General features: G+C 35.3%; 1 protein-coding gene across 1 annotated transcript in view; it reads left to right on the forward strand.

Moving 5' to 3' along the window:
* The window catches only part of TRDN (triadin), a 111,354-nt gene that overhangs the window by 42,510 nt on the left and 54,691 nt on the right, over nt 1-14,153 (forward strand). Inside the window, exons 4-5 of the mRNA XM_027683602.1 lie at nt 502-642; nt 2,556-2,582. Coding sequence (XP_027539403.1) covers nt 502-642; nt 2,556-2,582 — 168 coding nt within the window. The remainder of the gene's footprint in view (nt 1-501; nt 643-2,555; nt 2,583-14,153) is intronic.

A 14,153-nucleotide genomic window follows, 5' to 3' on the forward strand; every position in this document is an offset into this window, starting at 1 on the left:
AGCAATTTCCTTAGTCAGAACTTGTGTAAGGGAACGGATTCAGGGGGAGATGTGATCTGAAAAGCAGGAAATTGATGGCACTGAATCCTAAACAGGCATCAAGTTGTAGGGGACCTGACTCAAAAAAAAAAAAAGCAGCCAAAAGGAAGAGTTTAGCTAAAATAATGAATGTTAGAAGCAAATCTACTTTTATACTTTGTCCAACCAAGCCTCAGAAGGAGAGCCAGAAACTGGAGCACAGCATCAGACCAAATTGTACACTGAGTCCCTAATCACTCTGCAAATAGCAATTGCAATAAGATACAGCTTATACCAGTCTTGCACAGGAAGGAGAGCTGTCCTCAAATTCTCTAATAATAAAAATTAACATTCACAATCCTTATTTCTGTTGAAAGAGGTGGTCTAATTAGTCCTGTATAAAATGAAGATTAACTTTTATCACTGAAGGAGTTATTTGTCAGCTTTTTTTGAAACCACTTTTGTTTTAAACTCTGCACTCAGGAAGATCTGTTAACAAGCTCAGCACAGAACCACTGAGAATCATTCATGAGGCACTGGAAGAATCCGCTGATTGGATTTATGGCTTTTTTTCTTTACTATCTGACATCGTATGGAGTGATGATGATGATGACAGTGATGAAGGTATTTATAATGTAAAGACTTCTGTAGCTGCTCTAACTGCTGTTTTACACGCATTATGTTGGCTTACTCAGCTTTTAACCTCACAGACAAGGTCAAACAAAATGAAAAGTAACATTGTTGCTCATAAAGCATCTACTGGCTATTCCAATCAGTAAGTTGGTCTCTTTGTTAGCTTTCATCTCATGTTTAATGTACCATTACAGAAAAGCTGTCAGAATTAAATATTGCTATTGGTACATCTTAAAGTAAAGAGCATTAATTTATGTAAGACTTCAAAGCCACAACCAAAATATGCATCAGGATACTGCTTCAGAGAATGGAGCTATTTTGTTTTAATCAGCAAGAATCTAAAGAACTTCAGTAAATATACAATATAGATCAAGAAACTTAGGTCTTTTTTTATTTGCCATATTGATGACAGGACAACATAAACAAAAAAAACAAAAAACAGAAAAAAAGGCACTTCTTCTGAAGTAAGGGGATTTTGGATGGAATATTGCAAATAATTAAGTTTACTAGAATTATGGATCTGCCATGATGGTAGGACATCTGACATCATCTGATAAATGAAAGTAAATTTCTAACATTTTGAGTTTGGATATAACTATCTTTCTGTTAATAAAAACATAATAATTAAAAAAAAATTAAAACAGAAAAAAACACCGAACACCCAACCCTCAAAACATCCCCAAAAAAACACAGCTCATTCCCCAGTAAGAGCAGAGAGTAGTGGATCATCATGTCACATCATATTGGTCATTTTGACAAGCAATGAGTGTAGGAGTGACATCATTTCACAGTAGTTCTTTTTATGTTGTATTTGGCTATACTAGAATATAATTAAAAAGCAATATGTACTGAAATTGAATTCTATCTGCTTGTTCATAAACTTGACATGTCATCAAATTTCTACCTTTTAAATATGTTCATGAGCTTTTTACATTAGCATCATATATGAGCACTAATAGGCTGCTGCATGTGAGTCTGTGAACTGGGCATCCTATTCTGAGATAAGACTTACGACTAGTAGAAAGCCAGTCTCTCATAGGTTTGAGAAACAGAAAAGATGAAATATGGAGAGCTTGATCAGAGTTCATTCTTATAGTTTAATAGCTCCCAAAGAACCTGCAAGCTTTCAAATACTTGAGTGTGTTAAGTGTTAATGGCAGTACGAAAGGTCATAAAATACCTGACATAGAAAAACGCAAGATCTGAATGTTCACTAGGTGTTTGGAGACCTTAGTCCTAGCAGCTTCTGGTCCAGGTGGAATTTCATCAGTATCAACCAGCAGTATGAAAAGGCAATAAGGCATCTTATATAATAAATATATTAGCATTACATATAAAAACTAAGTGCATGAGAGGTCTGTGTTGCAATCAGTGCAGCTGAGGCTGCACACTAGCCACAGTCATTCAGGCTCAGGCCTTTAAATTGTCATGTCCTCATGGAGGTGGAATAACATACTGCAGTAATCAAGTGTTCATAGTTCCACTGAAATAGTTTATTTTTTTGCCTTGGATTTCACTGGAAGCATTGCTAGATTTACAATCTTCCTAAACTGCATATACATTGTGTCATTTGGAACTAAACCCAAACCACTGAGCCTTTCCTTAAAACATGGAAATGTGTATAAAACAAAGCCAATTGTAAATGTAGTAACAAATTAATATTCAGAAGCACAAATGCAGATTTGGATCTTTCCTTAGTTACTAGTGCACCTTGAATTTATCCACCCAAAACTCTATGGTAAGAGAATCTTTATGAAAAATTCAAAATCTCAGAATAGACACTTATCATTTAGCATATAAAGAAGAGAAATTATTTTTTGAAATTAAAATGAGACAACATGAGAAAAAATGTGGGGTTTTTTTAATATCTTTTCTCTGACATTTGTTTTCTTCTCTTGGTTTAGGTGAAGCAGAACCTTCCATGAAAAAAGGTTGGTCAGTTGCTTTACTATAGAGGGAAAATACTTTGCAACCATTTTAAGAATTAACTAGTATATCTGTGATATAAAAGAAACTCAAGTAATAATACTTGCTGTGCTGTTTGCTGCTCTGTGAGACTTCTTGAGTATTTCATTATTACCCAAGAATTTTTAAAAGTTATTATAAAAAATAGAATTATAGAAATATTATCTGTATCCTTGCCCTTCATGTGGGATTCTTGTTAATATCAATGAGTTACATGTATGTCTGGATAAAAATAAAAATCAAAAATAATAATATGGAATACTATGGAAAGAATATTTAGTGAGAAATAATGAGGCACCATAAAAGCATTTTATCTTGTGGACCCTAAAATAAGGCCTGATTCTGAGTCTTCAGAAAAAGTACTTAGTTATTATTGAATTTTTAAAGCAGACAAGTGAAGTAAATAGGATTTATAATATAAATCTTTATAGATATTGAAATTGTTATGCTGAAACATAAAACTTAAGTTCAACTTCTATTAAGTCAAAATGAAAATGTATTAGAAGGCTTGAGTTATTGATGATACGATGTAAAGCTTTTCAAAACTAGGGTGTGTTTTTTCTCCATATGGAGCAAAGCCTGAGAATAGTAGGATATGGAACCAGCCCTATGTGATCTGAATTTGATATTAATCAATTTCTCAAGAGGTAAATGCCGGTGCTGAAGAATCTATCACCCCAGTTACTGCTGAGATCACAATCCAGTTTTCTCTGAAGTTAATTGGAACGGGATCAGACTTCTATTTAATGACATATTTTGTCATTCTCAATATAGCATCCAAGGAATTAATAGGCTTGAAGACCAGGATGAATCATCTTTCTACGGATGATCCTTCATTTTAGGAAAACTTATAGACAGTGCAGGAAAACATTTCATCTGTTTACTCCATCAATAAAAATTGTAAAATGTTCAGCGTCACTCTGTCTCTTCTCCCAGAGAGAGAAATGCATTGTTAATTTTAAAAAGGGGTGCACAGAGTCTGAAGCTGTGGATCATTGTTTGCAGGGATGCTAGGTACATCCATGTTTTCTCACCATGGGCCAGTGTAGCTGGCCAGGCTGGAAGTACCATGAAGATTCTTCATGTCTGGGAAGGTATTACTTATAAAAACTTATTATGGACAACACCATGTTCAGCACTGCAAACGCTGCTTCTCTGGAAATCAGTGACACACTCAGGTCTTACCCTTTGCATTGGTCTGCAGAAACACAATTAGGAAAAACCATCCAAATAAGGTGGAAACTGCTGAAATTAGTCAGTTGGAAGTGATGAAATGAGACAACTGTTTGGACCTAAAAGTCTTCCATCCAAGGAGCTAAGTATCTAACTGCTGGTTTGGAACATTTTCCTTACTATTCAAAGCTCACAACCTGGCTCTGGAGATAAATCCTGAGAGGGACTTCTATCTTTGGTGTGAAGGAAATGGGCAAGGAGCTGGTGATTCCTAAGGGTCTGGTGTCTTACAGGTTAACTCAGCCACACAAACGTGAAAAGACCCGAATTCAAACATGCTTCATCTGCCTGAGAGGTAAAAAAAATTTGAGTGGGCTTTTCCATTTCCTGGATGTGTCCTCAAGATCATTCCTTTGTCTTTTACAGGAAAAGGCTTCCTATCTTTGCATCCCTGCTAAAAGCTGTTCCTTGACTGGGACTGCTGAAGATAGTACCCCTTTCTGAGTATAGCCATAAGCTTTCACATAGCAACATCCTCAAATAACTTACCATCTCCAGGTAACTGGAGGTCTCCATTTCATTCTGGCAGCTGGTATCTGGCCTTGTTTATACTTGGTTTTGTCACCTCTTCTACTGGGCTACAGAAACACAATATATGTGGCCTGCAGCCACCAATCCCTTGGAAATGCCAGTGCAGAGTACTGCATGTGTCTGTTCAGTGATAGGTAGCTCTGAGCCCCTCAGAGCTGTTCCTGCCTCTCTGCAGACTTCTCTTAAAATTGTATAAACATCAAAAGCTGAATTACCAGCACTTTAGCCTAAACAAAAGTTTTCTGAGAGCTCTGTGATACAGTCTAGTCAACAGCTTTTCTGCTTAGGCAGTGAAATTTATTCCCAGAGCTAAAGCTCATGAGCGCAGAAGGCAAAGCCCTGGGAGGTGAGCCAAGGGCTCAGGTGAGTTCCTGCAGGTAACACTCCTACAAACATCACAATCTGTTCCCCCAGCACAAGGTGCAGATCTCTTTGAGTAGTTTTTCTTAACTAATGTGTTCTGTTGTCTATATGCTCCAGAAATAAGACTTCCAGAAGAAAAGCTTTCTAAACCAAAACATTGCATCGGTCATTTTTCCAACAAGGCTGCTGTTAGGACTGGACCCAAAGGAGGACCACTACACAAATAAACCAGTATCAAAATGTTAGCTAGATCCATGAAATCAGAAATAAATATTTTAGTTATGGTGTATTTTCTGGTCTATGTAAACGACCATTTCTGAATCAAAGTCCCTTCCCTTCTGAGCAGGAATTTTATCCATAGCTTTGTGAATGATCTTTCTTTAGGTGATTCTTATGCTTATGGCATTTGAACATCCTAAAAAAGAAAAAAAAGACACAGTGAGATTGTGCAATACACTACTGCTGTCTCTAGAAGATGAACAGATTAACATTTTTCACATTTTTACAGAAAACCTCTCTCAAATTTCACTCTGGAAATGTGCATTAAGGGATGCTATGCCTGCTTTTTAACTATTTGTATTGGATTTAATCCACATTTATAGCAGCTTTCATGAACAGGATGAGAATTTGTTTAAAAATTGCCATACTTATTTTTAGTGTGGACAAGCCTTCACACTTTTGCTGTATTGACTAGCAGCTTTTGTGAGTGATTAAAGGTTTGTATAAAATTTACTTTATAATGGAATACAGTAACTGGAAAAAATAAGAAGATTGTTGGTATCACAATGCAATTAAATATTGGAAAAAAATTCAAGGGAAGTGGCAAGGACATTGACTAGTCATAAAAGAAGAAAAGCCTAATGATAATTATGATCTGAAAGAAAGCAAAGATCACTTTCCTAGAGATGTAAATTGAAAGCAAAGATAATAGAAGTACGAGTAATGACAATGTGCTTTTGCAGGCAATGGGACTAATATCAGCTTCAGAATCCTTTAGAAAGGATGAAAATATCTCTCAAGCACCTTTTTTATTGCAATTACTTTTGCCAGTCCAAGTCTTATCACTAATGTTTATCTTTAATAATTGGAAAAGAATGAACACTTAATATTGTCTGGAAAAGCAATGTTCTTCAATGGACATAGTGAAAGATTATTCTGTAGTCTTTAACAGTGCATATTTTCAATATACTAAAGCTGTAGGGTATTTTCACAAAAGACATAGAGAATGTTAATTCTTTCTTGAAGGCTTAATATGTTTTTGGCTTAATTTCTTTCTACAACAGTTATGACTGATCATGTTGTTCATTTTTTCATGTTGTTCATTATCTGACAGCTGTATGTTTTTTCATATTTTGGTCCCTTTTACTAGAAATTATTGTTATTAAAAAAAAGAGAGAATTTTTTTGACACTACTGGCATCAGTTGTGAGTTTTGAAAAGAGCTGAGAAATCTAGTGCACAAAATTGGAAATAAAGATCTGTAAATAATAAGCAAGTGCAGACACTTCAGCATTGACAACTATGGCTAAAAATGTTACTATTAAACTGTAAATAATTTTCACTTCAATAAATACAATTCATTTAAAAAGCAGACTAAGAAATAAAGCACCATCATGACAGTGTTATCCATCTCTGTATTACCAAAAAGTTTTTTAGTTAGCATAATATTATTCTTATTGACAATCAAAAGAAACTTGATTTCCTTGAGGTAGAGATGGATCTCTAATTTTTTGTGAGTTAGACTATGTATGAGATAGAAAAATGCTTTAAAAGAAATTTCTGTTAAAGGTTGCAAGAAATTTTGGAAAATACAAATAATTTTTTTGTAAAGGCACCTTATCCTTCTGTCTTCAGTTCAAATGAGAAAATCCTTGCCTGAGTAATAAGCTGGTTATTAATATCCTGAAGACATACATGTCAGGCTCTTAAAATGTGGTAACTTCTAAAGGTACAGTCAGTTACACTGAGTTACCCTCAGAAACTCTGGCCAAGGTGCAATTTCCCCAGACCTGACTCCAGACACCCACCCCTACTAACCCCTTCTGCATCCCAAGGTTAGAACAGTCAGAATTTATTCAGCACTATGTATCTGCTTGTTCAGACCTGGGTATTGATCTGTGCTAACAATGGCAAACAAAGTGCTCCCAAAAGGAAGGGTTCTCAGGCCAGACAGTTTCCTAGATTTCCTTTTAAGAATGATCAAGCAAACACCTACCACTTTGTTTGTTGTAGGGAAAGGGGAGGGGCAGGAACAACCTGCTTAGAGAAGACTGGTAGGGAATTTGCTAATTTGGATTTGAAAGCAGTTTTTATATAATAGCCTGTATAAGTCTAAAAAGAACTGCTTTCAGTATCCAGGCAGGGTAGGGAAAAATATACTGACAAATATTTAAGTATTCGTCCTGCAATTTAAAATGTGTGTTAGATTGCTTTTATCTATTTAAATACCTAAGAATGTAAGATCAGACCAAAAGTTCAGTTTACTCAGTGGATGGGACAGAAGTCCTTATTGCTGCCCAAAAGCGACCAGTGCAAATGCATCAGGAAGTATATCAGAACTGCTAAAAATATAGCCCAAAAAAGTCCTCCATACTCCAAGCATTTTCCCTAGCAAGGGGACAGTTTTTGCATCTCTGTAATCTACTTACCACTTCCTGTGAACTCAAGGCTACAGACAGTTTGGAAATGAACTAGAGAAAATAAATTCAGAATACCATAGATGCAATCTGAAAACTGTGTTAAGATATATGTATCTTAAAAAATAATTATGCAGTTTCATTCATCCCTAATGAATATACCTATTTGTACTGGTAATGCCTTCTGAACTGAGTTTCTTTTAGTTGCCGCATAGTAATGTTCACTTTTCTGTATATGAGTTGTTGGTACAGATCTCTCTAAAAGGCTTTCACTGTCTCCCTAGGCTACATTTTGCTACAAAGCATTTTGCATATCTTTGTGTAAAGTAGACCCTGTCTTAAAAGATGGAAATCATTGATTGGTTCAATTCTCAGATGTTAAACTGCTGTTCCAGATATGTATGTTCTGCATTTTTCATTTTTGTGGCATCCATTTCTGTTATTAATGTTCTTTTAACAATCTCATCTTGTTTTACTTAGGCTGATCAATACAGCAATAACATATCCACCACAAAATAACATTTTATAATGGAAAGAAAATATTTTCCATATTATCCAGATGAAACAATACTGTATACCACCAGGGAATAATGATGTTCAATTATAGTTCTTTTGCCTATTGCAGAATTGTGATTGGGTTTCAACTTGAGTTGAAAAATTTTAATACAAACTTACCAACTGTATTTTAAAAGATAGAGAGAGAACTTTGAGCCACAAGGCTAGTAGGAACCCTTGACAGAAGTGTAGCAGAAGAGAGGCTTGCAGCTGTTTAAGTTATCCTCTTAAATCAGAGAAAACCTGAAGTGAAGCTATCCATGCTACTTTCATGAAAATCTTCATTTGTGCCCTGTCTATGGAACCTTAGGGAGGTTCTCACTCTGAGAAGAGGGGGCATTAGGAAGATGCCCCACTGGCTGGAGCATGCTGTGCTTGAGACAGAGTAAATTCCTGGCCTGGAAAATGAAAAATTTTTCCAAAACTCAGTTAAACTCACAGCATCAAAACTGGAGGTCCTGCTTGCTTTTCTGAGTGAACTGAGATCTACTCATAGCTACTGCTATTCCAAGGAGACGATATAGCAAGTGCAGCCCATGTTCATGACCACAGAAACTTCTCTCTTCTGCACGTCAAATCCCTAAAATAAAATCAGTTGGATCTAGAAGTGATTGGATTTATAGGAATGTATATTTCCACACTAATTTGGTAAGTAGAATCTGCATGGCTGATGTTTTTAAAAGCTGAGTAGAGTAACTGTGGTTAGTCTTGTGATTTCTTTTTTTTCTATTTTTTCCTCCTTTCCCCAAAAAAACCCAAAACCACAAAAAAACCAACAAAAACCATCTAACCAATCAAACAAACAAACAAAAAGTACAAAAAAAAAAAAACCAAAAAAAATCAAACCAAAAACTATTAAATAGATTTATATGGGAAAATATTTCTTTGATACTAATCAAAATTAGAGATTTTATGTATTGCTCTTTGTATAAAATTTTGCCCTACCAAGAGGTCTACAAGTCTTGTCTGGATTTTTTCTCTATAAAAGTACACTCTATTAAAGGCAGACTGATAAAATTGATTATGAAATTTAAAAACTGAAATTATTTAAATGTAATTTAAAATTGGTCCAATACCAACTTTGTAGGCTAGAATCCATAAAGAGAAGCTTGCCAAGAAAATTTCATGTTCCACAGAAGGAAAATAAAACCTGGTTTTGATCACATGGCTCTATCTCTGATGCACTTGGTTTAAGGATGCTGTGTTTTGTTTTGGTTTCTGCTTTTAATCAAAGTGCCATTAATATTCACTTTACGTTTCAGAACCGAGGTACCAGACTGCAGTCTGGGAATGAAAAATATAGTCTTAACATATTTTCATACTAGGAATAAAAATTAATTTTATGTGAAAAATGTTTCGGATTGAAAGTCTTTTAATAACATCCCCTTTTAATTCTTTCAAAAGCCCAGTCATTGAAATTCCACCATATAAAATTCTGTGTATGGTCTTCCTGAAGGATGCTGCTTACCAGACAATTAGTCAAAGATAATTGCAAGTACCCCCCTTCCCATAAAAACCCTTCTGATAAGATATTACTTTTCTGCTTCAAATGGAAACCTTACCAGAGGGAAATTAAAACTAAAGAAAAACAAAAAAAAATATTTAGGCTTTAGAAAGAAATGCAAAATGGTTGTGCACCATGTTCTATTTGCCTTGGTAAACCGAGGATTTCTAGCTGGAATTAACCACAACCATTCCATTTACTTTCTTTTCCCTTTTACCTCAGCTCTTTGGGAAAAATATTTTTTTCCCTATTTTCTTAAAAGACAATTTTGTATTGAAATAACTTGTGATATTACATTTTTAAGAAGCCCTGGTAGATACATGAAAATGCCCAAATATATAATAACAAATAGAAAGGTCAATAACACCAATATGTGATTTGGTGACAAAATGTTTTCAATAAATGCATAGTTCTACACTTCTAGTCATCATTAATTGCTTAAGCTATTTTATTCTATAACAGAAGGAAGGCTGTTTCAAACATATCAATACAGAAAAATACGTACATGTTTAATTATCTTCGACATAATGAGAAAAAGAGGACTGGAAAAAGTTCAGTTTAGAAAACTGGAGATCAAGAAAGAGTGACTCATAATAAAATATTTAGTCAGGCTGGGATGTTTTGCTGTTATGAAAATAACAAGCACCCTGTCTGCAAATGCCTTCCTAACAATGCATCTGCCTTGCTGTAGTCTTGTAAAAGTAAAAATAAGATAAAACATCACCCTGGAATCAAAGCCCTCCTCAGCATGAGGATGCAGATGTCAGCATGTCATCTACAGCGAATTTTTTTTGTAGACCAGTGAAACTTCAATAGTTTGGAAACAATTGAATATCTGTTGAACTGGGATCCAATCTATTTATTTTTGTCCTCTATCTTACAAGAGGGCTTAATATATATCTGGAAGGTGATGCTAAATCCCTGTGTTCTTGGGGAACATAAAGCCTACTTGTTCGCTGTATGTTACTCAATATAGGTAAATTGTCCAGAAATATTTGAGGATCGTGTTCTCTGTATCTCTGATAGCAGTTTAGTGATATCAAACAAAGTACGAAGTGTAGGGAATAAAGGCAACTAAGGTGAAGAAGCTGAACTTTGCTGAATAGCTTTAGGACCCTTCAATGTCACCTCACAGCAATGTTCACGATTTAGAAGAACATGTTGGTTTGGGTAAATATTCACTAGAGAGAGGGTTTGGACCAAGAAGAATGAGAAGTGATGCTGTGTGAGCCCTGTCAACAGTAGGGTCATACAGCAAATGAGAGAGACACTGTATAATTCTGCAAAATATGAAAGAAAGAAAAAAAAGAAAAAAACCCCTTTATTCTCACTCTAAATTCTAATTTTTATTTCCAAAGAGAAGGATAAACAATTCTGAAATGATACTTAAGAGGCACTGAGGCCTGGTATCTCATGCAGTGAATGAGCACACCAACTGCTCAGCATTTTCATCGATAAGAGCAATTTGTCCCTGTTGCATTTTCAAGAAAGATCTTACAACACATAACTTCAGAAAGCGTTATTATGTACTCCAGCTTGAAGTTTCTATGAATCCCCAGAACAGGGTAAGATCTAAGAAAACTGTGCTACTAGCAAGCTGGTAGAGAAGTCACCTGAATAAGTCATATGTGTCACTCGGACCTTCCAATACTGAATGCTAGTATTAAAGGTCTTCTGTTACGCTGTCTTTGGGTCCTGGATATAGGCACAATACCCTAATTTAATTCCTCAATTAAATATTTCCTGCTCTTTTTTCTTTCTTTTTTTTTTTCCCCTGTGCTTTTTGGCTGTTGCAAAATTTGTTTTGGTTTTGTTGTGGATTTTCTTTTCATCCCTCTAGAGTACAGCTACGTGATCTATTAGTAGTTAGCTAGAAGTTGCTCTAGCTTCCTTTCTTCTCCTCCTAGCCCCACAAGAATAACTGTCATCCTCACCAGCTGGTACTATCTGGATTAAAAATAGACATCAGCTGCACAATTGCAAATTTCTCCTGAGGATACCAACAGCAAGAGAGTTGACTAAAATTCTTCATACAGATGGCATCTAAAAACACATTAGAAATGACATCTCTCTCATCTTCTAAAGCTCTTAACACCACTCACTCTTGCCTTGCCCTCAGTATCTATTTCCACCAACTCTTCAGCTGCCTGCTACCAATTAGTCTTGATAACCTAACAAGGATATAGCCCCATTAAATTGCTGGCAATGGCTGTAAGAGTTTTAACTGCTCAAAAGCAAATCATTAACCTCTGGTGCACCAGGACTTTGAATTGGACTTGCTTTCCTTTTCACACTTAGATATTTATGAGAAAGAATGTCAAAGCACTGAAGGGGCATAGTGCTGTCTTACCTGTAACAGATTATGAAAAAGACAACCACCTGGTAAAATTTCCATAGAAAAAACGTATTGTCATTTCACATAAAATTCCACGTGCTTAATTATACCTTTAAAACACTAGATATATTAAAACTACATTCTATGCTCACTGTAGTATTTAAGTAGAAACAGGATGGCTTTAAGTATGAAGGAATAATATTGAATGTCAGGACTCAGAGTTAAATTCCCAGTTCCTTTGCTGACTTTGTGGGTTACATTGAGTAAAGCATTCTTGTGTTTCAAACGAGAACAATAATCCTTTTTTTTCTTACTTTGCCTCTCATATAATTGATATTTTTAATATGGTTTATTGGGATTTTTTAAAGGTATATTTCGTATGTAAGATGGAAACTCAGCAGAGGATGAGGTTTAGGGCCTGTTTTAACAATAGCAGAATGCTAGTCACCACTTCATCCTCTAATGAAGCAAGATGCAGGGCTGTGCTTTCCCACTAATAGAAGAAATGTAGCCCTCAAAGTTTGAACCTCTGTGTTACAGAGATGGGATATTTATATTGTGTTATAACCCCATGTGGTACCTAAAGTAATTAATGTGGTCTGAGGCTCCTAAATGCTATCATAATACAATACAACTAAAATAGCTAAGAATAATGCCATCTACTTTACCATGTTAAAAAAAGGAGATAATGAACAATCAAAATCAGAAACACAAACACAGATAAAGAAGAATCTCCTCATTCCCTACCATGAAGGGCTGTGCTCTTCATTCACACTGATGTAAACCTGCAAGTGCTGACACACTATCTCGCATGGATTCAAGGGACTGTAATTATTTTCTCCCATCCTGATCTTCCTGGAGCTGGAGTGCATGGCCAGTACTGTGCTGTCATTAGACACTGTCGAATGCTGTTAATGAAAATTAGCTGGGTGAGGGCTGGGAGAAGCTAGTGCCCAGACTATGTGTTCAGCAGGGATTTTCAGTAAAGCTGCCTGCAATACTGATCCTTGTCTGATTATGAAAGTCTGCCTTGGGTCAACAATACATAGATATATCAGCCCACTAACAATATAGCCAACTGTGTCTCCTTTGAGCATCTTGAAGTTGTCAGTGAGAAGACTACTAGTTTCCCTTCTTGGAGTTATTTAAAATAATCACCCTGCCTGTTCTGTGTATCTGCACAAGACCTGAGGTCTAGAGAAGTCGGTATCAAGCACTATCCATATTTAAGGAAATAAAGTACTTATCCATTCAAAACCAAAGAAACACAAGGAGAAAGATAGTTTATCATGTCTGCTTAATAACTTAGGAAAACAAACAATGAAATATGGCTTTTAAAATACATACTCTTTTACAATAATTTAATAAACCATGCTGTCATCTCATAAAGAATCTGGATGGTTGCTGTGGTGACAAAGATTATCCTTGCTGCTGCTTGATTCTGTCATTTTTCTAAACAAAAACTCATAATATTTAGGATTTATTAACAATGTGTCATTGATAGAGATAAATTACATGCTTTAAACTGGCCATGTAAGTCTTCTACGGTATTACAGCCACTTTCTCAACTCAGCAATAAGATATGATATGATTACTAGAAAATTAAGGCTATTTGTCATGAAAGATGAAGCAGAGAGTATCAGAACTCTCAGAACAACAACAACAAAAAATATCCAACAGTCTAATGTGTTTCCTTATTTTAAATATTTTGAAGTTAGCAAATAGTCACTGTTTTCTATCTTGTGAATTAATCCAGAACAGCTTATATTAAGATGAGATTTATTTGTGCTGGGAAAATTTCTATTGTAATGTATCAGAATTGATGTGTTCCAGGCTTCAATATTTTATAATGGTTCAGACTGTAATGGGGAGCTTGTAAAGAGATCTTAATTATGGGATGCTTTGCAATATATAAAAGCATATATGCACACACTAGTGTATTATGAAGACGTATTTAACTTCAAGGAATTTCTGTACGTTTTTTTGTATGTTTGGTATCCTAATGTAGCAGGGAGTTAGATGAGATTCTCAGTGCAGTTGTCTAGAAAGTATCTTTTTGTGCACCATACTGAAGTATTTGTGTAAAGCAAGCTTTGCTGCTGATACAATATGAGCCTGATTTAGACAACCGGTTGTACAGTTGTTGCTCCATACATATTTTGCAGTCAAACTAGCAATAAATTTCCTAAACCCACAGTAAGTTTACAGCCATTTTTCACTATTTTTTAAATTAAAAAAAGTTTATACTTATTTTTTCAAGAAGAATACACCTATCTTCTCTAGTGAGACACATACAGATGATGAAAACACAACAGAGTTGAGGCTTTTTAAGGCAAGAATGGAATATGTGTCTGTGTGAATGCCTCTGGTGGAAGAATATG

Source organism: Neopelma chrysocephalum, unplaced genomic scaffold (assembly GCF_003984885.1).
Source record: "Neopelma chrysocephalum unplaced genomic scaffold, ASM398488v2 Primary Assembly neopelma1_23, whole genome shotgun sequence".
Classification (NCBI taxonomy): domain Eukaryota; kingdom Metazoa; phylum Chordata; class Aves; order Passeriformes; family Pipridae; genus Neopelma; species Neopelma chrysocephalum.